Source organism: Rhinolophus hipposideros, assembly GCF_964194185.1.
Source record: "Rhinolophus hipposideros genome assembly, chromosome: 10".
Taxonomy (NCBI): Eukaryota; Metazoa; Chordata; class Mammalia; order Chiroptera; family Rhinolophidae; genus Rhinolophus; species Rhinolophus hipposideros.
Genome location: NC_138056.1, coordinates 35655596 through 35679639, shown reverse-complemented (window position 1 = coordinate 35679639; position 24044 = coordinate 35655596). Strand labels below are relative to the sequence as shown.

Sequence of the window (24044 nt, the reverse complement as noted above, 5' to 3'; positions counted from 1 at the left end):
GGATTGGGGATGAAGGTGTGGGAGGAAACTGATATTTACCTTTCAATTTGTTCTGCTACATGCTACGTGGTATTTTACTATGTGCACATATTATTCACATAAGGGAGATGCATTGGCATCAAAATAAGATATGGATACAGAGACCTGCTTTTAATAAAGGACTGGAAGAAACTAAGCAGGCCAAGGACTCCAGGCCACGCCCCAAAAAAACTATGCAGGGCCAGGTTATAATACTAGTACTCTGGTCACTTATGGCAGAATGAATTCATTTGGATCTTTGATGTTGTTTTGTTGCCTCATCTAGTTTATAGTTCACAGTGACTACCTTTCAACAAGTAACTGCATCTTGATTCTATGACTATGTTTAATCAAATTGTTAATATACATACTAACTTCTAATTCCATAATCAAACATCCATATGTACAAATTACTGTGCACAAAACAGTGGACCGAAGTTCTTAAGATATACAAAGTACTACTATCTGTAAATCAGATATGTTCCCTAAGCTGAGGAAACTTCCAATCAATCCAGTAGAGAAGATATAAAACATACAGTAACTGTCTGGTGAGTATTAAAGACAATTGCTGACTCTGGAGAAGGGAAGAGTTACTACAGACTGAGGTGCTTGTTAAAAACTTCAGAGAGGATGTGGATGTGATTTCTTCATTTGAAAAATAAGGATACAGCCAGATAACACAAGTCAAAAGCTTAGCACAGGGCAAGGCACAAAATAAGCACTCAATCATTAATTATGAACATAAAAAACAAGAGTGATCTGATCGCCTCCAAAGTTACATGGGATTCCATAAGAAGAAACAAGACGTTCAACTTAGATGAAATAAATGAGTGACGGAAAAACTAACCTAATGGGATGGTAGTCTATTGTGAAATCTTACTTGACAAAACAACTTCCATCTTATAAGACTTCTATGAAAAAGAACCATCAAGAATTCTTACATTGACCATATTTCCTTTTTGACAAGATAAAGTTTGTACATTCTAACTTGAGGAAAAAAGTGATAAGGCTCCCATATTGCCCTGATGGATAAAATGGAGAAATGTGGAGTATTGGTAATAAAATGAAGTAAATGAGTAACCAAGTAAAATAAAATACCCAAAGACTTAACAGTTACCCAAAGGGAGATCTCTAGTGATGTGCAAGAAGGGTTTGGCCCTTTTAATAAACATGTTTTTCAATGATTTAGCAAAAGCTACAGAATGTATGTCCTTCGAATTGGCTCATGACACAAACTACAAGGTTCGATGACAGATGACAAAACGCAGACTTTATGGTCCTACACTTGCGCCTAAGATTCAAAATGTACAAGTGCAAAATGGCCAAGATATGGTTTAGCAGGAGCTAGCACAATGGTTTTCTTTGTTAATAAGCTCTACATGCGTTACACTTTGTCCACCCTTCTGCATTCTACAAAATCCAGGTACCATTCTTAGAGACTGTGAACCACTTGAACCCTTTAAGGTGAAAACAATTGGGTGATAAGGTAATTTAAAGTCACATGTGACAAATCGCTGAAGAATATGGAACTCAGGGTCTGAGGCCATAATACTGATCACCACGAAGAAGGATTTGACTTAATTATATGATAGTCTATGAACAAAAGTGGAACTGATGGTTAGAAGACACCAGCAGTCAGTTCCCATTCATCTGAAATACCAGGAAGAAGTCGACAGCTATGAGAACAATCCAGGACAGAATGGACTACCTTGAGATGATGTGAATTCCTTTCGTTATAGGCATTTAAGCATAAATTGAATGGCAAATATTAGAAGGATGATTAAATACGATTATCTTTCAGGTGACTTCCTGATGTCTATGACTAGAACCTGTGAAGCATTTCTCATTTCCACCACTGTAGGTGATTTTTCTCTCCTTTAAATCCCTACAGAACTGCCTTTGTAATTCTCTTAGAGCTTTTAGCTTACTAAAGCATGTTCTAACTACTTGTGTATAACTTCAATTGCTTTCCTCTAAAATATCAGCACATGTTATTTGCATTTTGCAGATGGTGGATATGCAACAAACATTTGTGGAATGGGAATAATGATATAATTGCAATTTATTGAGCACCTAATATGTATGATACTGGAGTGTTTTACCTTCATTATCTCATTTAATTATCAAAATATTTCTATGAGTGTAATACTATTATTATTCACATTTAACATATGTGGTAAGGACAAAAACACATTCAATAAATGAGATGAAGTTTTTAGTAGAAAGAAACGTTTTCACCATTATTTTATTTTACAGAAATGAAATCACAGTTGGTTTAACTTAAAGGTGGCCTTAATTTTAACTCAAAAGCTAAAGACCATAAAGTCATCATTGGGTCAATTAATGGGTAACTCTGGTTACTGCAAAGCATTTATGAGGTCTACTTACTGAGTTATTTAATCATGAGCAAATGAATCAATAAAGCAAAACTAAAGTTAGAAACAACTGAAATCACAGTGTACCAGCATCAGGACCCTTAGGGCAGATGTACTCTAAACTCCCTCCCCCGCCCCCCAAAGATACCAAGACACAGTTAGATTTACCTCGATCTCTGCCAGTTGAGAGACATTTGAAAATGACCATCCTCAGATCTAGTCCTTCTTTAAGCCAGATCTTGTCCATAATCTTTATCATTTGTAAAGCTAACATATCTTGCCGAAGATCTTCACCAACCTTGAAATCAAGGAAACAAAATGAAACTTAAACCTTTCCAAATGACTTAAGAGATTACATGCTATACGGGGGGGGGGAAGGGGAAATAGTGAAAAGAGTGAAAAAGAGATTAATAGAACTACCTTTTAATTTTTCTGCAGCATTCCAGAGAAAGTTACTTAACCTCTTCACGTCTCAGTGTCCTGAATTGTACATACTTTAAAAGGTTGGGTTTTATGGCATATGAATTATATTCAATTTTGTAAAACGGTTATATGGGGGGACCTTCAAATGATTGCAATATTCCATATCTTGACTGTATCAATGCCAATATACTGATTGTGATACTGTACAATAGTTTTGCAAGATGTCACCAGCAGGGGAAATTGGGTAAAGGGTATACAGGATGTCTGTATAACTTTGTATAATGAACTATGAATCTACAATTATCTCAAAGTAAAGTTTACTTTTAAGAAGTTCGCCTCCCAAAATAAATTAATTCTAACTAGAATCACATCAAGTTTTCATTTTTTTTTTTAATTGGATAAAATAACTTAAAAACTCATAATGATGAATACAATCTTGAGATTAGCCAAGAAAATTATGAAAAAAATAAGGGGGGGGGGATTTACCTTAACAAACACTGAAACTTAATGTATAAAATTTCTGTATTTAAACAGATGGTCCTATTTTAGGAAAAGGCAACTACATCAGTAAAATAGAGTCCAAAACCAGATCCAAGTATATGGAAAGCTGCTATATATATAAAAGGCGGTTCAAGAGAAGCTATCTTTATGAACATCTACTAATCAACCTCATTGAATTAGCTAAAACTCTCCATTCTTTCTTCAAAATATATTAATTATGATCACAATGCACACAAATTTGACTGATAATAGATTACTCTGTGCACTCCACTCCTGCTGCTTCTCACAGCACCACTGCTCAGGGTTTGGCAGTTCAGCACTGCACAGCTCCAGGGGGTACCATGCACATCACAATCTGTGTAAAAGGCAGTGCCTGGAGTTATGATGTGCTCAACCAGCATGGCAGCAGCTCTAGCCGAGTTGCGTTTATTCCCAAATCTGCCTGGAAACAGTTTATGTCAGTGATAACCCTTCACATAATAATTAAATTTAATTAAACATTAAATAAACAACATTACTTTTGCAATTTTGGAAAAGGAATTTGAGAAAAGAATTAAATTTTCATTTAAAAACAAAGCAATCTTATTTTGCTCACCTTAAACATGACATTAATTTCTTCTCCCATTGGATCAGCATTGACCATTGTGACTTTTAAGGGCACAGCATTAGAACTGAAGAAGGAACATGACTACAAATACAACATGTTAAGCATTAGAAAGATAACACTGGAATAAAAAAGGGTTTAAGAATTTTTTGTCCTAGGCATTTGTCCTCTGACTTTATTCCTCTAACTTATGGCAGATGAAATAATAGATTATCTGGCAGATAAGAGGTATATAAAATAAAAATACTTTTTGAAACTTATAGCACATATGAGTAAAATATCATCTACTACTCTCTAGGCAGAGAAGCAAAACGTTAAAAAATTGTGACAAAAATTATTAAAAATTTGAACTTTAAAAGTGTCATAATTTCTCAACAAAGCACAAAAGTTTGTGTACTCTTCTTTTTCGTCTAAATCAGTGTAATCTGGGATGAAATCTCTACTTCTCCTATTTATGGTATTCTTAAAATTAATATTACTAATAAGCCATGAAATCAAATTGTGACACTAAATTAAACAATTTCATTAGCAAAGATGAATTCTGATTTTAAAATTGGTTAAAAACTAATTTAAGACAGTGTGACCAATTTAAAAGCAAATAACAAAACCGAAGGGGAAAATGTAATCACCCTGCCCCCAAATGACAATTATGCAAGTCAAGCACCCACTGTTAAATTTCAATGAAGAGTAGCCACATGTCAACTTTAAAAAACCAAAATGAAATCTGAAACTCTTTTATGGATAGTTGGACCCTGGCCTTTCAAAATCACAGACACTAATGGATGAATTAATTGGTTGCTTTTGCTGAACTCATGATTGAGAAAATCCACTATTCGTATTATTATTAGCCTAGTTCAAAATATATTATATATATTACTCAATTTTACTCAAAATATTTTACTCAATTTGGATGATTACTCAACTACTTTCTGATGGCTCTAAAAAATGCTATAAACCCAGGAAGTGTATCTGGATATTCGTAAGGGAAGAGGAAAAAATGCCAACCTGTGAGTGGGTAGTTTTATCACTAGAATTACAATATATACCTCTCATATAGCTATTATACCATAGTAAAAAATAATGTAATTTGAGGTAGTAAATAATTTTACACTGTTTTGTTCTTTCAGAAATGGTGATTAGGTAAAAATATCCTGAGAAAAATACAGATCTTATACAGACAGACAGCCACAAATATTTATAACCAACCTATGCAGGTTTTATCCTCTTTTGCCTTAAGCATACTTGCCCATTTGCCTTCTTCCTACACATTATTTTGAAATGTAATATGAACTTATAAGTATTTTATGTGTCACCTTAATATTTAATTCTTTTGCCACAAGACTTGGCTTGAGAGGGAGGCGACATTTATTTCTTAGCAAAAAAGACTGTACTCGTTCCATACTCCTCTGGAGGACAACCTAGGAAAAGAGATTGGTACTGTAAGTACCTAATGAAAATAAACACCTATTTTTAAGACAACAAAATTATGATGTGAACCCAACATTTAAAATGCCCCAACTGTCAAATGGTCAAAAAGAGTTATTGCTAATGAGTGTTGATTTTTACTATAAAAATGAAATCACAATGGACAAAGCTATAAATATAGGAGCAAAAGTACACGTTTGTATTTAACATATTAGTTAAAACTCACTAACAGTCAAAGGGATAGAAATTAAACAAAAATGAGATGCAATTTTTCATCTGAATAGATGAAAAATAGATGAAAAATTGAAGGAACATCTAGAGCTGGCAACAGGATGGGAAACAGATACTTTCACAATCTGTTGGTGAGGAGGCAAGTGTATACATTTTTCTTTTTTTGGTAGAGCAATCTAATAGAAACTATTAAAACTAAAAATGTACATGGCTCTTAACTCAGTTATTTCATCTGTAGGAATATCCTATAAAGAAATACTAGCCAAGGGGCAAAAACTTCTAAAGTTCATTGCAGGACGGTTTGGGTAAAAAAAAAAAATACACATACAACCTATTGACCTAGAGGTAACAGTTCAGAATTTATGCTACAGTACCTTGTAATACTATGTACCCATTAAGAAACGAAGTATGACTAAAAGTACTGACATGAATTCTCCAAGATGAAGTAAAAAAAGCAATTTACCAAAAAAAAAAGTGTAACTGCTGAAAGAAATTAAAGATCTAAATAAATGAAAAGACAGCCCATGTTTATGAACTGGAAGATTTAATATTAAGATTGCAATATTTCCCAAATCAATCTATAGATTCAACACAGTCCTTATCAAAATTCTAACTGCTTTCTGCAAAAATGGACAAGCTGATCCTAAAATTCAGAATTGCAAGGGACTTCCAATTAGCCAAAATAATCTTGAAAAAGAACAAAGGACTCATACTGCCTGATTTCAAAACTTACTACAAAGCTACAGTAATGAAAACAGTATGGCATAAAGATAGACATATAGATCAATGGACCAGAATCAATGAGTCCAGAAATAAATTCACGTAGCTATGGTCAACTGATTTTCAGCAAAGGTGCCGAAATCATCCAATGGAAAAGAACAGTCTCTTTAACAAACGATGCTGGGATAACTGTATAACCACATGTAAAAAAATGAAATTGAACCCTTATCTCATACCATATAAAAAATAACTCAAAATGAACAAAAGATGTAAATATAAGCGTAAAACTATAAAATTCCTAGAAGATATAGGTATACATTTTTGCAACCTTAGATTTGACAATGAATAAGAATCCATTAAGATATGACAATAAAAGTACAAGAAACAAAAAGAAAAAATAAATTATATTTCATAAAATTAAAATCTTTGTGCATCAAATGACACTATCAAGGAAATAAAAGATAATCCACAGAGTGGGAGAAAATATTTGCAAATAGTATATCTGATAAGGGTCTAGTACCCAGAATATATACAGAACTCTTAACAATTCAACAACAAAAAGACAAACAAATTAAAACAGGGCTTACAAAAGAAATTTCTCCAAAGAACATATACAAATGGCCTGAAACACCTGAAAATGTGCTCAAAATCATTACTCATTAGGGAAATGCAAATCAAAACCACAATGAGATACTACTTCACACTCACTAGATGACTGTAATAAAAATTAAAAATCAACACCCAGAAAATAACAAATATTGGTGAGGATGTGGAGAAACTGGAAACCTCCTTCATTGCTGGTGGGAATATAAAATGGTGCAGTTGGATAACAGTTCAATGGCTTCTCAAAAAGTTAACATAAAATTGCTATACCAGCCACTAATTCTACTTCTAGGTAAAGTGAAAACAGGTGCTCAGAAACTCAGTAATATTCATAGCAATATTTTCCATAATAGCTAAATAGTAGAAACAAGCCAAATGTCCATCAACTGATGGATGGAACAAAATGTGGTATTATCTACACAATGGAATGTTATTCAGCCATAAAAAGGGAAGAAGCACGTTCACATGCTAGAATATGGATTACCCTTGAAAACACTAGGCTAAGTGAAAGAAACCAAACACATAAGGCCACATATTGTATAATTCCATTTACATGAATGTCCAGAATAGGCAAATCCATAAAGGTAGAAAGCAGGTTAGTGCTTATCAGGGTGGGCAGCAGGGGAGAGGGATGAGAAGTGAGTGATTAGTGGGTACAGGCTTTCCCTTTGGTGTGATGAAAATATTCTGGATTTAGACAGTGGTGGTGGTGGTTGCACAACATTGTGAATGTACTAAAAGCCAACAAATTGTATACTTTAAAATGGTGGATTTATGTAAATTTGTGTAAATGTTATGTAAATTTTACCTCAACAACATACACACGTTTCTATTAAAAAATTGTTTTAAACTCCAAAAAAATTGTATGTATACTTAAGTGTATTCATGTGTAAAATCATAAAAAATTACCAAGATGGATCTACAGCCAACTATGAACTACAGGGAGAAAATAAAGATGGAAGAGTCTTAATTTTTTTATTCTATAAACTTCTTCATTATTTGGATGTTTAAAACATTACCATCAATTCATAGTTTTACTTATACAGTTACAAAAGGTTAAAAAACAAAATAATGAAAAAGAAACTCAAGAGAACAATTTTAACCAGAAAGGAAATATAAGCATGGGAATTAAAAAGCATGGATTTTCTGAGTTGGGTTGTGAAATCTTTTCCTATAGATTTTAAACAACCTTTGAATTCATCTCAAAATAGCACAGGTCTAGTTAGAGTTCTACTGGATGTCTATTGAGAAAGAATAACAACTTGTCAGCACTGTACAGACCCTTTAACATCAAAATATTTATGTTCCCTCCTGTGCGTACATACCTGTCTGGCTGATCCACTAGCCTGCTTTACTTTTTCTGCTACTCCTCCTAAAAGCTGTACCAGTTTTGTCTGCTTCAAGAGTTCTTCTCTGAGCCCTTTTCCTCCTACCGAGAGGAGAGCACCCAGAACATGTTCGTATCGGGTACCAAACTGTGCATCATGCAGGGCATCCTTGAGGAGCCTAATACAGCAAAATATTTACGTCAGCCACTTCTGAAAACTGGATGAACATCTCTCAAAAATCAATTTAGCAAGTTCAATTTTTGGTATCCAGGAATTTACTTTAAGCTGTGTAAGCAAGTGAAAACTTATTCACTAGTATAGAGCTCTCCCATGCTAAGTATCTTTGCAACAGAGAGCTTTGTTATTTTTTGTTTCATTTCTAAGGACATAAAAAATTTAGCATCTTTATAATATTGCCTCAATAAAACATCTGTTATTCACAGTAGGAAGTCTAAGTATACCATTTAGACTTTCAGAGTATGTCATCTGTATAAATACTAGGAATGGAAATAGAGCACTTAAGAAAATTTAAATCTTACCAATATAAATTGTGTGCTATCTGTATATTTCCCAATGCCCTGGACAGAAGGAAGCGCACTAATGAACTGTTCAAATAAATTTCATATTTCAATGCCTATACATAAAGGAAAATAAGAATTACTAATGGTCAAACCCAGGCTAACTACATTGTTAGTATAAAAATATCAAAAGAGAAATTATATAAAGCTTACTCTTGTTGATGAAAGATAATACTGATCAAAATAAAAGAGATGAATTAACTTAGGCTAAATTAATAAAATCAAGCAGAAAAGTATATACCTGGGAGTAACATTCATTAGCTATGTTTAAATGGCCAGAAAAGAAAAATGCAAGAAAAGCTCAAGTCTGGTTTGTTTTGAGAATCTAAAAAGTGAAAGAATTACAATAGGGCAGCTGACAATAGTAGAAAAAAATAGACACTAAACCCAAAGGCAATGCACCTTAACATATCCATACTCTAGAAGTATCAAAACGAAAAGGGTATCCTTTAGCAAGCTCCCTACTCATAAAAGCTTTGGGGAAAGTAAGGAGGGTCGCTAACCAAGTAAAAACCTCACCTGCACAAACTGTGGAAGAAGATCTGTTAGCTCATCATCACTAATAGCCTCGATCCAGGTCACAGCTTGGGACCTCACTTCCTGATCAGCAAATCTAGAAGAGTACCACAAAAAAATCAAGATTTGATGATGATTTCTTTCTAATGAAGCTGTATTTCCTGAAAACACAATCTCAATCTATTCCTAACAAACAATGCTCAAATAGCTCTTTATTCAAAAACAATGTGCTTCTTTTTTTATATATAGGAAGAAAATCTTACTGTGCTATACAAATTCTATTATCAGGGAACTGTTTAGAAACCTTAAGCTTATGAAAATTAATTCTGGCCTACATCATAAAAATATAACAAATTATCCAAAATTTACAACCTAACTCTCTCTTTAGGCTAGTTTTAAATGACATGACATGTCTTTTAAATAACCTCAATGAAAAGATATGTTTGTAAAACTATACATTTACACAGTTACATTGTACTGAATTGCTTTCACGTTAAAACAAAGGGAAGTACGCCTGCAACATAATACCTTACTGGAAAAACTGACAGTAAAACAGAGCAAATAAATTCAGTTACAGTTGACTTACTTTGAATCAAGAAGCTCCAATGCAGTCAGAGGCTGTAATGCAGGCCACTGCTGAAGCAATGAGTAAGTTTTGGCAAGATTAACCCATTTCCAATTTGGGGCACTTGCTAGTACTTTAGGAAGGCAATTTGGGTATTTGAGGCAATAATAACGTTTCTCCCACAAAAAGGCTTTGTCTTCTTTAGAAAGTCTGCATACATAACAAAATTAAATTACTTCTCAATGATATCATAATGATAGTTATAGTCTCAATGATTAAAAATACAAAGAAGAAATGTATTCATTTTGGGATAGCCATTTCTTGGTAGAATCATTAATACTAATTTGGAATAGCAAAACGCAATGTGCAGCAAACAGCACTAATTTACCCTAATTTGGGGGATAGAAATCATTCTGCCTTGATAAAAGAGTCTTAGTTATGAAAATTAAGGATAATTCAGTACAATAAAAATTTTTGAGCTCTAACCAGATGCCAGGCACTAGAAATCAGTTGAATAAGCAAAATCCACCCTAACAGCAAGGAATTCGTCCATTTTATCATATGTCATATAAGACACAAATGCTATTACAAAATTTTAGAAGCTGATTACACAGCTCAATGAGGAATATTCAAAATGAAAAAGGGACTTGTTTTGGAGATCCTAACTTAATCTTAATGACAAATGTTTATGTGAAAGAAAGACCTCACTATTTTACTACCCATCCAACTACTTTTGCATATAATACATGCACTGAAATGTATTCATGTGGAATACTGAAAAAATCCAAATATTGAATAAAGGTACAAAGTCTCTCTCCTTCTAATCTCCCTGCCAGTGTCAACTGCCTAAACTTGTATTCTTCCAGAGAGTCCATTTATATAGAAGTAAATACATAGGTATATGTAAATCCTTTTTCTTTTAATGGTGACACTACAAACACTATTCTGCTCCTTGCTGTCTTCATTTAACATCTTATTACGTATTAGTACATAGCTATAACTTCATTTTTTTTAAATTGAGGAACATTAGGGAACAGTGTGTTTTCCCAGAGCCCATCAGCTCCAAGTCCAGTCGCCGTTTTTTTCAATCTTAGTTGCAGGGGATGTAGCCCACCATCCCATGTGGGAATTGAACTGGCAACTTTATTGTTAAGAGCTCGGTCTAACCAACTGGGCCATCCGGCACCCCTATAACATCATTCTTAATAGTTACATAGCATTCTGTTGGATAAATGTATCATAGATTTAACCCCTATTAATGGACATTCCCTATCAGTTTTACAAAAATGCAAATACATACTGCAATGAGTATTCTTGTCTCCACAAGCAAATATAAAAAGGTTTCCCTTAAGATATATAACTAACTGGAGTGGAATTGCTAGGTCAGACTATGCACATTGTGACCTTTGCAGGTTTTGCCAAATTGCTCACCAAAAGCTTTTAAGAATTCTGCCAACAGTATAATCCCCATTTTTCTGCATCCTCATCAACACTTTATATGATGAAACATTTTAATTTTCAACAATCTAATTTTCAGTGATGTGTGTGAAATGGTATCTTGTATTAACTTTCCTTGATTACTGAGAGGTTGACATCTTCTCAGATGTTTAACAGGCATTGCATTTCTTTTCTGAAGAATTACTTATTAATATTCTTTATCTAATTTACTAATAAGTAGTTGGTTTTTATCTTGATATAAAAAGATTCTTTATACATTAAGGAAATTAATCTATTGCTATTTACTGTAAATACAGTTCCCAGTCTGTTTGCCTTTTGATCGTGTAAAAAGTTTGACCTATACAAATTTCTAAATTTTTATGTAGTCATACAGTCGTTTTATATAATTAAAAACAGATATAGAAAACTTTCCATACCAAGAACATTGCTAAATCATGAACTAAATCAGGGCATTTAATAAACCATTAACTTGAGCTTTACATTGTAAGAGATACCCAAGCAAAAAACAGAATCAAAGGAGCATACCCAAGTGATGAATCTTTGTGAAGAATATCAAAAAGTTTCTCTTTTATATCACTCTCCAATGTTTCTAAGTTGTGTTGCTGTATAATGCTTCTGTCAACTTGAGGAGTGGTATAAATGATATCAAATGTAGGAGAAGGAAAATCAACCTTAAAAGTTTAACAGAAGTTGATCAAATTACACTGAACAGGCCACATATTTATTACATTACCTTCATTGTCTTTTGAGAAAATCTTTTTTTTTTACCCATCAGGGTGAATTTTAGATTGACTATTAATGTTTCTTGTCATTTTGTTTAAAGTGATTACCATTGTTGGTAATTCTCAAGAGCATGTGTTACTTGGGATGGGTACAAAAGTATATTTTACTGTTTCTCAGAAATAGGAAATGGTTTGACATTGAAATTGAAAATAGAACCTAAGATTGAAACAAGATCAATTTTGCTTCTTTAATGATAACCTAAATCATGGTACACATACACTTTTTATAAAGAAATTTAAATTTAAACTTCTCCACATGTCAAGAAGTACCATTACCTGCAACACTATTCTTTCCATCACATATCCTTTCTTGGGGACTGTTCCAGGAATAGGATTTGTATGTGACGAAGTCCAAAGATACAGAAGCTTAGTTCCACATGTTAAAAACCTTCATGAATGTAAATAGAAGAACACCGTGGTTTTCATTTTAAAAATTAATTCAAAACTCACAACACATGGTAATGAATTTGAAATGCTAGCAGTCAAACATTTATGAAGCATCCTCTCTCTCTTTCCCTCTCTCTCTCTATATATATTTACATATATATATATGTAAAATAACATCTTTAAGAACACGTCAGGAGTCACTCTCCATCATGTACTGATCCTTTAGGTAAATGTATTGATGTGTGGGGGTTAAAACAAAGGGAAGAAGAATGAATGAACATTTCGTAGGAGAAATGCAGTTGGGGATAGAACACAAGCTGGGTAAAGACAGAGTCACCTGTCCGCAAAATGACTTCTATAAACAGGAAGGTGAAGCACAGTCTTTCAGGACAGTCCACAAAGGAATACTTCTCAAGGTGGTAGCTTGGATTACAGAATTGCTCCCTGACTTTTACTCGAAGAAAACATATGCCCCTCAAACCAGTAACCACTTGCGAATGGCAACAGTCATTTGAGATGAAAAGTTATATCTGTGCCCTGGACTAAGGGGTCAGCAAACTTCTCCAAAGGGCCAGATAGTAAACATTTTGGACATTCTGGGCCATACAATCTTCATTGCAGAGACTCAACTCAGCTATTACACTGCAAAAGTAGCCATTAGCAATACATACATAAACATGTGCGTTGCACTCTAACAAAACTGTATTTACAAAAAACAGGCGGTGGGCTGTAGCATGCTTACACTTGCCCTAGACTATCAGTTTATGGCCCATTTAAACTAAAAACGTTTATCAATAAAGATATCATATATCTTCGCACAGAAGAAATTTCTGAAAAATAACACGATACATAAAAGCAAGAAACTATAAACTTCATTAAACTTTGTTACAGCAAATATCCTTTCCCAAACTAGATTCCCATCTTAATGTTTTCTCTTATAGGTGAATAGCCTTTATATCTTTGACACATTATAGTCTGTCTTTTGTAGAACCACTCTCACCCACAACTAGATTTTAAGGCAAATTCCTATCATATTATTTCATCTGTAAATAATGTTATATATCTCTAAACAATAAAGCTTTATTTTAAAATAAGTACAATACCATTATCACTCTTAAAATTAACAATTACTTAAAATCATCAGCTACCTAGTCAGTATACATCTTTTCCTGATTGTCTCAACAACAACAAATTTTATTTTATAGTTGGTTTGTTCGAATAAGGATCCAAACAAGGTCCAACACTTGCATTTGGTTATATAAGCTTTTTAAGTTATCTTTTAATTCAAGGGTCGACAAACTCCAACGTGTCACCTGGTTTTGTAAATAAACTTTTATTAGAATAAAGCTCATTCACTTATATATTGTCTATTGCTGCTTTTGTCTTTGTGACAGAGACTATACTACGTACAAAGCCTAAACTACTTCTATCTGGTCCCTTTCACAGAAAAAGTTTGCTGGCTCTTGTTTTATTTCTCATTTTTTTCCCCCCTGCCATTTAGTGAAGAAACCAGATCTTTTGTTTTGAGATTTTTCTATATCCTCGATTTTATTGATTGCATTCCACTGGTCATTTAGCATGTCCCTGTATAGCCTGTATTTTCTATAAAATAGTAGTTGCAGAAGCTTGATATGATTCACGTTTAGTTATCTGGCAAGAACTCTTAATATTTTCTATTGTATACTACTTCCTATTTTATCAAATAAAGAGGCATACATTGTTTGGTTTATCTCTCTTTCTGTGATGTTAACAAAATCAGTTGATTCAGGTGCTGTCAGTCTAAAACCATCCACTATCAAGTTCCAGGAAAAGCACATCACTTAATGGTTTTAAGCAGGCTCTGATAATCACTACTTAAGTCAATGGTTCTCAACCAAGAGTGATTTGGACTCCAGTGGACATTTGGAGATGTCTGGAGACATTTTTGGTTGGTACTACCAGATGCCAGAGGGTCCTACTGGCATCTACTGGGCAGAAGCCAGGGGTGCTGCCAAACATCCTACAATGCACAGAACAGCCTCTCACAATAATCATCTGGCCCAAAATGTCAGTAGTGCCGAGACTAAGAAACCCTGGCCTAAATTATTTCAGTAAGGGTTGCAAAACTGTGATATTCTAGGATTCCTTCTGTATCTATTAACTGAAAATTTTCTACGAAAAACTTTCTCACATCAATTACTTGGTAACCCTGAGATACAGCTGTAAAGGAAAAGCAGGTTAATGCTTGATTCTGTTTATTTAAAAATGAGTTAACTCATTTGTTATCGAAGGCTGACTAAAATGCATCTAAGTCATTTGGCTTGCATGATATTAACTTCATCAGGTTATATACAAGTTGAACCAAAACACAAATTATTTTTAAAAGAATTTCAAGACCAAGATTTCTGATCACTATACTCTAGTACATTAACTGCACTAATTAACACTGTTTCTCTATATATGTTAATGTAAAATCATCTTCCCTTTTAATTTCTGAGTCTTTTTTGAATGCTAAGCCTTAAGATTACCTAGGTCACTGCACTTGGCAAAGCTTCCAGCTTAATGCCATGTGCTCACTGTTTTAACAGCAGTGTTGGACACAAACTATTTAATTGTCTAACAGAAATCAACTGCCCAGCACCTAACTCTCTTGAATTTTGAAAGAATGTTGTCATTCATCTAAAAATTTTTTTTATTACTATAAAACAAAAGTGGCAAAATGTGATGGTACATCTCTAATGAAGCAAAGACTCTTGGTGCTTTCAAGAGCAAGAAGGTTTTTAGAACTGAACTTATTTATAAAAATGAATGATAATGATAACAATTACATTTTACTTTCTCACATAACTATTCCCTGACGTTAATTTATCAAAGACAACTGAGAACACAGTTCCCCTCCAATTGTTATAGAGTAGTTACGGATCCTATTTGGCAAAAGGTTCTAAACACATGTCATTAATAATCTCTTCAACTGCTTTTCTCTAGTCTTTGGTGGTGCAGTCTTTGGTTATGTCAGGTGTCAAATAAAATTTGAGCCCACAAAAAGGTAGAGAATAAAAAAATATTATATTGCCTCCTCCAATATAGGAGAAATAACTAAAAGAAAAATATAGAAATAAATGCTATAGTTCAGTACATGGGAAAAGAATATTTTAAGAACAAAATTTGTGAAGTCGGTGTATCAAAATTACATGATTTTAATAAATAATTCCTAGAAAATCAAATGGTGTTTGCCATTTAAAAGGAAAAGGGAAGTAGAACTAGATTAGCATAATTTTTCATTCTCAGTTTTTAATTGTTTTATTGTAGGTTCAATAGATCAGTTATTACTAATAAATCATTTTTCAAACTGTCCAGAGGGACACAATGTTTCAAAAGATATAATCTAGAACAAAAAGAGCACCATGGTATCCAATAAGTTTGAGAATGGCGATACAGGATAACAGTTAAGAAAACAGAGCCTAGAGCCAGACTGCCTAGATTCAGATCCCAGTTCTACCGGGTATTAATTACCTGGCTAAGTGCCCCAGGGCTAGTCACTTAGGCTCTTGGTACTTTGATTTTCCCCTCTATAAAAAGGGATAAGAACAACACCTCTCGTCATAGGGTTGTTGTGAGGGATATACGGATATACAGATAGCATTCAGACTAATACACAGCATGCAGTAAATACTATGTGCTTGTTATTACTGTAATATTGTTATCAAACACGATAGGCTTGACTGCAGAACTTTAGAGACACTTTAATATGCTAATGTGCAGCTTCACTCTTCAGAATGTTACCATGTACCACAGGAAACTTAATTCAATTGATTTTTTTATTTTTTTTATTTAGGATGATTCCTGATGGTCTCATGGAACATATTATTACTTAAAATATATAATCAAAATAGTCAGCGGAAAGGCCAGATAGATTACACTATTCCACTGGCTACGGGTAGACACAAAGCTCAAAAGGAATTCCTTTACCCCTAAGTATCCATGAATTTCTGCACCCGTGTAGGACCTTTGAAGATTAAAGGGCAGGGGCCCAAAGGAGTAACGGTAGGTTAGTCAGGCAGTCAGGTAAAGAGAAGGGAATAATGTCCAGTTGTAGACTCTGAAACTTAAGGATGAGAAAGGGATGAGCAGAGGAAAAATGGAGTTGTTTTAGTAATATCAGGGGCACCTAAAAAACCACAACTATTATGTCAATGATATAGTGCTTTACATAAAATGACAGTTACAGAATGAACTGGCTTCTGCTTTTGTCCTGAAACAGTGAGTGGCAAACAATCCTATGAATACCCATATCGATATGTTCAAATTATGGCAGAATAAATAACTTGGTTCCCTCTGATCTGTGTCTCTGAATTGTCGTCCTTTATCACGCTGGAAAAACTAAGGCAGGTCATTATCTCTTGTACGTCACGGTCCCCCACCCTGTTCTCTAGCTAATTCTGATGCTGCAGTGTGTCCACGTTAACTCACTGTCACTCAGTTACACTTACCGTTTAAAATCAAAAAGAGGTAAAGAAATTTTGCCCAAAGCTTCTGGCCCCTTTCTCTGCTTATTAGAATCAGGGGAACTTCCACTGCTCTGATTTAAAATTCCAAAAAGAGTAAGGTGAAGAAGTGATTCCAATGGCAACTGTGATATCTGGATGGGAAAAATGATTCTATGGGGGAAAAAGGTATTGATAAAAACACGAATTAGATCAAATATGAAGATTAACCCTTTAATGAAACCGAAAATTTTAGGTGATTTATTTGATTTATCAAATATCTTTAATCCTGAGTAATCCTTACTTAAGTAGCAAGCTTGGCTAACATGTACTGTAAAAATTTTAAATAAACACATTTCATTAAAATTTTCATTAAAATATATCATTTCTTTCTTAAAACATTGTTAATGCTTTTACTTAAGACTTCCAATGTCAATTTCTATGCAAAATAATAGTAGTCATTTTTATTTCCTTTAGGAAAAACTAGATTAATGTTTCTGATTTGAGATGTATATGTGTATGTATATGTGTATGTATATGTGTATGTACATACATACACACATACACACAGACATATATGTTTACCAATACTTTTTCTTTTTAAGCCTGAAAGAACACGTAAAGTCAATAGTGATCACTCTGAGGAGCCATGAGATGGTAAGTGTTGAAAATAAAGGGACACTTTTTACCCTATATGCATTTTTAAATTATTTGATTGCTTTCGTAGACATGTGTTATTTTCATAATTAAAAAGGAAGCTATTTATTAAATGCAGAATAAAAAATAGTTCCGCAATTATCTATCTGCCTAAATAATGAAAGCATTTCCTTAGTTTAAAAACAATATTTAAAAAATATTAACAGTGCAAAATATCATCTTGTACATGGACTTAAGATAACTTTTTTAAAGCTGTCAACCAAAAACTAGGCTTCATATACACAGTGTTACAGAATAAATACTAAAGTAAGCAATGTTATAAAACACCATTTTTCTAGAATTATATGTATTTTTTTAACTTGACAGAGTCTAGGAAGAATTAAAGGCATCTCTCTACAATTTAACATGTAGATTTAAAATAGTATTTCAGATTTTTAAATAAGAATTTCAGTCTATTCTATAGAATCTATCTAGAAGAGACCTTAAAGATGTCAGTAAGAATTTAAGGGGTTCAATGGAAATTGTGATAAAATAAAAACTAGAGTTCATATATAGAAAAAAAGTAAAGAACAGGGCATACTGAAAAGAAAAAAAGCCAGAAATTTCACTTACAGTTCATCCCATTTAATAAGATAGAAGAAATTCTTATAAGTGCCAACTTTCTTTGATTGAATAGGTTTAAAAAGATCCTTTCCATTGTGAGACAGGGAACATATCAAGTAGTATTTTTCATAACTGAGAAAGGAAAGAGTTTAATTTCATTTTTATTTGATAATACAAATTAGTTAACTAATACAAATATATATTAGCCATTCTTCCCTAAAAGTGACTATTATCTGAAATAATTTGGCCACCATTTATTTGAACTTATGGAAAAACATCTGAAATTTAACTATTGCAAATTCTGTAAAAACAGAGGTATAGCAAAGGAAATACAGAAGGAAACACATATCCCTAGTTGCCGTTCTAAGGGGCAAAATGATACCAGCTGGAGAATTTACCTGAATTTTGTGTTCAGTTAGTTACTAGCTTTAGATTTTAGTTGAATGACACTGAGTAATTATTCATTTCTAGGTAAATTCTAGGAAGAAAAAGTATAAACATTATCTTCTGTAGATACCATTTTCCTTTGCTAAACCACTGAAATAAAGTCATTTAAGCATATTAATAGTGCATTGTTCTGACTACACTGAGTCAGTGTTCCCAATCTATTAGAATGCTTCCATCCATGGGGACAGATGACATTATATTCTCTCATTTGATAGAAATAATTTAGCCCATAATTGCCATAAGTACAGAGTGGGTTACATATAATCAGGCAATCTTGTAGGGAAGGAGTCTTAGGTTCAATCAAACTGTATTCTACTAGTATTCTAACTGACTGCTAGACTTACACGTAAACCACTCTGTTCATATATATAACATATTCATCATTCTAATTATATTTCAAATCTAATCTCATAGGTTCACATAACACCCCTAGCTATTTAATGGTTGTTCTCAACCTCATTCCATCTATCCCTCTTTACTTCAGTATTTTATTAACTTTCTATGTTAATTATTACTGCAGTTTTCTGTACTGTCTGCTAGTAAGTATTTGTTCTACTCATTGGGTCCCTAAATTTATTTGTGTGTGTATAGAAGACGTGGATAGTATTATCCCTATAACTATTTAAAAGAATTAAATACCTTCAGAAAGCAGTAGTATCCGTTTAAATGCAAGTTCCAGGAGGGCAGAGAGGTTTTGCTGCCTTGTTTGCTGCTCATCCCTAGTAGCACTAAGAATACTGCTCACAGATGGTGCTCAGTAAATATTTATTGAATGAATTAATGTATCACATTCATTATATTATTTTTACGTCTTACTTATCTGTGTTATCTAAAGCTCAATTTTAAACAGAATTTGTTTGGTATGGCTTCACCAGGGTTTACCTTATTTTATAGCATTAAACTATTATGAAATGACTTCATTTAAAATACGCAATTCAGACTTTTTAGTTTTTATTAGTCATTTCGAAATAAGTTGAAGTTGGCAAACTTTATGATATTGACAAAAAAACAAACAAAAAACCAAAACAATAACAACAAAAAAACCCCACCATATTAAAAACTCAATAGAAGAAATACGCTCTTGTAGACTTCAAAGCCTAAACTGTAAACTACTAAAAAGGGGGAAAAAAGTGTTAAAGTCTAGTGCCAAAACACTCTGTTACAAATTACCCTGGTTCCAAAAAGGAAAGGCAAAAAGTAGCAGTCTAATTAATTATTAACTATGTTAATAATTAATGCTAATATTTATTAATTTTATTAATTATTAATACTAATAATAGTTAATACTAATACTAATTTATTAATCAACATTTGCCCCTGTAAGTTTAAACATATATTTTCCTGCCTTTTTCACATGTAGTAGGAGTGATATTTTTTACTGGAACAGCTTCAAACATCTCTGTAATTTTTATGAAAACCACAAGGTTGCTGGGTGATTTTCGTATCATCCATTTAATAGCAAGGTAACAGCAGATGCTGGCATTTTACAAGATTAGAACAACTTCTAGGTAGAGCTGTACATATTTTCTTTTAAATGGTCACTTACTTTGATACCCAGTTACTTGAAATGCCATGTGCAGCAAACACAGTAAACTGGAGCTGTTCCGTTGTGGTCCATGCTTCCTTGACGCTCCTGTTACTTTGGGGACAGTCTGCAGGACTCCTCCCAGAATCTCCATGGAGTCTGAGAAGATCATAAATTGCTGCGGTTAATTGGTCCAGGCTTACTTGAACAGGATTTTCAGGATTCAGTGAGCCTAGATTTAAAGAAGTTGTTAATATAACTCTTTGAAAAAGCAACAATTACTGATAAAATTTAAAGAACTTAAAAAGACATACCCCTCGATGAACTCTTGCTATTGTCTCCTTTTCCAGACAGTGAAGTCACCTGCATACACACATACAAATTAGTTCAGAAAACTGCCCATAATGTAATAAAGTTTACCTTTCATTCATTTCAATACAATTAATTATAAATGCAGTATCCAGAAACCCCCTTGCAGGGAAAATCTCCCAAAAGTGTCTGCAGAATTAATAAAACAGTAAGAAAGAAAGTAAAAAAACTCAATCAAATAGATTATTTTTAGTATCAAGAAAATCATGGAATAACTGAGAATTATTGCAGAATATACAAAAACAACAAAATCTCACTCATTAAACAATTTAACATTGGAAACCCAAAAACGTGAAGTACACTAATACAGTATTTTATTTTCCATTAGTTGCTACACTGTCATGTTTCCCCGAAAATAAGACCGGGTCTTACATTAATTTTTGCTCCATCAGAGCTTATTTTCAGGGGTTGTCTTATTTTTTCATCTACAACAATCTACGTTTATTCAAATACAGTCATGTCATCTTCTTCTGGAACATCGTCATAACATACTAAATGTGTCCGTCTGGCTGACTAACTTAACTGGGGCTTATTTTTGGGGTAGGTCTTATTTTCGGGAAAACATGGTATTAGCATAACATGGATTTCCTTAAAGAAACTACCATGTTTCCCCGAAAATAAGACCTAGTCAGACTGTCAGCTCTAATGTGTCTTTTGGAGCAAAAATTAATATAAGACCTAGTCTTATATTATATTCTACCTGGTATTGTATTATATTATATTATTATATTACATTACATTATATTATACCTGGTCTTATATTATATAAGACTCGGTCTGATATTATAGTAAAATAAGACTGGGTCTTATATTAATTTTTGCTCCTAAAGACGCATTAGAGCTGATGGTCCGGCTGGGTCTTATTTTCGGGGAAACATGGTAGAACTCTATTACCATTTAGTTTCTCCAAAAAACTCTTGTAAGCATTTAAATCGAGCTCTCCTCCTACTTTACCCAGCAAGTGAAATAATGAATAGAAAGCTCAGACGACATTAGTACCATGGTAGTTGATCACCTCCAAGTGATTTCATATGTATTTTTTTAATTTCGAAGAACAAGCGCATAATAAAAGACCCAAATTTTTGTATAGCATACAGATAGGCTCTCTGTGAGAATAAATGGATTGAGCTATCTATCACCTAGATATCCGTTGAGGAGCATACCATCAACATAACTTTAAATTTATCACGTCTTGTGATCCACCTTTTCTCATCCTTCCAATAAGAGCTATGAACATCTGTATGAACACAGTCAATTAAATCCCCTTGGAAATACCACGGGGAGAGCTTTTATTAAAAGCAACAGTATGCTAGCAAAAGAGGGCTCCCAACCCGGTTGCTGCTGAGGCAGTAAGTCACTATTACTGAAGCTTGTGGGTCTTTCCAACAAGGAGGAGGTGCAGTCCAATATGGAGCTTCCCCTACTGCCAGACATAGGCATTTCTATCCAGAGGGAGAAATGGCACCTGTTACCATCCAGGTCCTTCAAGCTCTGTGTCTACCTTAAAATCCCCAACCAACTCATCTATGCCATAGCTCCTCCTCCACACACCAAAGGTTCAGTTTGGCGTCCACCTATGCAATGTCAACTCTCCAAGGCAGCCCATCTCTTCTCAGGAATTCCTCACCTTACGCAATCAACTCAAACAAAAGCCAAAGTTAGAATGATAACATCTTGTCCAGCAGAAGCAAAAGTCTCCCCCTTTAAGTGACAGATGCTCACTTAAGCACATATTTGCATGTTTTAACAAAATGCTAGTTGAGAAAAAAAACTACTCACATCAGCACTTTTACTCCTTGGAAGATTAACTGCTCTCTTGAGCTTCTTTACTGATTCTGTAATGGCAAGAGTCTCTACACCATCTAAAGCACTACAGATTTTTCTTACGGCTTTAATTACTTGATCTACTGCTCGGTGCTGGTTCTTTAAAAATAAAAAGTAAAATAAATGTAAGTATGTGGAATTTAAAGGATCAATTTCAGACATGAAGTTAGAAACTAGACATTTTTGATATGCCTAAGAACAGATATCCTTTACTCTTTTGTGATGAAAAAGAAAAGAAATAAAACAGCTTTTCAATTATATAGTTTAAAGTAGGAAAAAGCAGCACCTGGTTAATTTTCACATTGTCTGACACAATTATTCACAAGCAAATGCCATTAATTTCATATGAGTCAGAAGCAACAGCAATAACAAATTTCTAAATCATACAAAAATGGAGTTATCTTTTTTCTTCTTATTTGGAAATAATCTCCACATTAAAAACATAAACCCTTCTCTCCCTCCTGCAAAAACTGGCTATCAAAAACCAAGTTCTTCAGAGGCTGGTCACATATTACTAACACTGAGCAACAGTAACTAGAAGTGAGTCAACTTTTAAGCATCATTTGCATCTATACAACCTTCTTTTTTTAAAAAAATGTTTTGTCTGATGAAAAAACTTCTTGAGGACAATCCCTCTGAATTATTCAGCCACAGTTGATTTTACCATGATTTAAAAGTGTACATGTACAAATGTATTATAAAATCATTTATGCGATGAGAAGGATTTAAAATACTCCTCCACTCCTGCATCATCATTTTAAAGTATGTATTTCATTAAAAAAAATTCTTACATAATGAATTAACTCATGAAACATTTATGTCAAACTTACATGCCAAGTACTATTAGAAGGGGCTGAAACTCAGTACTGTAACATCCCTTAAAAATTAAAATTTTTCCGCCCTTGAGGCTTGGCTACCATAAACTGCATGTTCCCTTTGCCTTCATGCTGCCACGAAACCACCACATTTTCTCAAACACCCAATTACCCTGCGGTCCTCAGGGCTTGAAGGTCTGTTATCTAGCTCCCCGTTTTTGCTTACTTATATTTCTGCTTACTTTTACTCCTCCACCTTCATGCAGAATCTTTCCAGTTTTGAGGCTCATACCATTCTCCTACACTATTCTCCACCATTTTTTATGTGCCAATTATCAAGTAATTTTCTATTAGTTGCAAGTCTACCCTTCTTCGCTCTACTTTGTGATACTGGATATAGACCCTATAAACGTTTCTCCTTTGCCAGCTGGCACAGTGTTAGGATTTGTCAATAAAAAGCATCAAAGGGATACTCAAAGGCAGTAGCATGAAGATTCTTCTCATCAGGGTTCCCTTCCTCCATTTTTCAATTCAGGCTGGGAGGTCAAAGAACAATGCCAGCCACACCATCCGGCCATGATCACTCAATCTGACAGTTCTGGCAAGTTTCTTTCCCACAGGCAAGCTGTGTGCTCCTGTGATAGCTAAACCTTCTTCAAAGAGGTTCAATTTCAACTTGGGGTTGGGGAGAGGCTCTATCATGAGTCTCCAGACTTCCTTCACACTCTACTGCTCCTCAACCTCGAGTCGAGAGCTGCTTTTTTGCACCTGTTACTTCTGGATCCCTTAGAGCACAGCTGGCAAATTTTTTTTAAGGTCCGATAGTA

General features: G+C 33.8%; 1 protein-coding gene across 2 annotated transcripts in view; it reads right to left on the bottom strand.

Moving 5' to 3' along the window:
* PIK3C2A (phosphatidylinositol-4-phosphate 3-kinase catalytic subunit type 2 alpha) overlaps positions 1-24044 on the bottom strand; it is a 93618-nt gene that overhangs the window by 14896 nt on the left and 54678 nt on the right. For both annotated transcript variants that reach the window (XM_081064376.1, XM_081064377.1), the window contains exons 9-22: positions 22358-22501; positions 20524-20572; positions 20231-20441; positions 18247-18369; positions 16984-17151; positions 12404-12515; positions 11871-12016; positions 9909-10097; positions 9326-9419; positions 8768-8862; positions 8226-8406; positions 5235-5339; positions 3913-4005; positions 2562-2691 (exon numbers count right to left, since the gene is read on the bottom strand). In XM_081064376.1, coding sequence (XP_080920502.1) covers positions 2562-2691; positions 3913-4005; positions 5235-5339; positions 8226-8406; positions 8768-8862; positions 9326-9419; positions 9909-10097; positions 11871-12016; positions 12404-12515; positions 16984-17151; positions 18247-18369; positions 20231-20441; positions 20524-20572; positions 22358-22501 — 1840 coding nt within the window. The remainder of the gene's footprint in view (positions 1-2561; positions 2692-3912; positions 4006-5234; positions 5340-8225; positions 8407-8767; positions 8863-9325; positions 9420-9908; positions 10098-11870; positions 12017-12403; positions 12516-16983; positions 17152-18246; positions 18370-20230; positions 20442-20523; positions 20573-22357; positions 22502-24044) is intronic.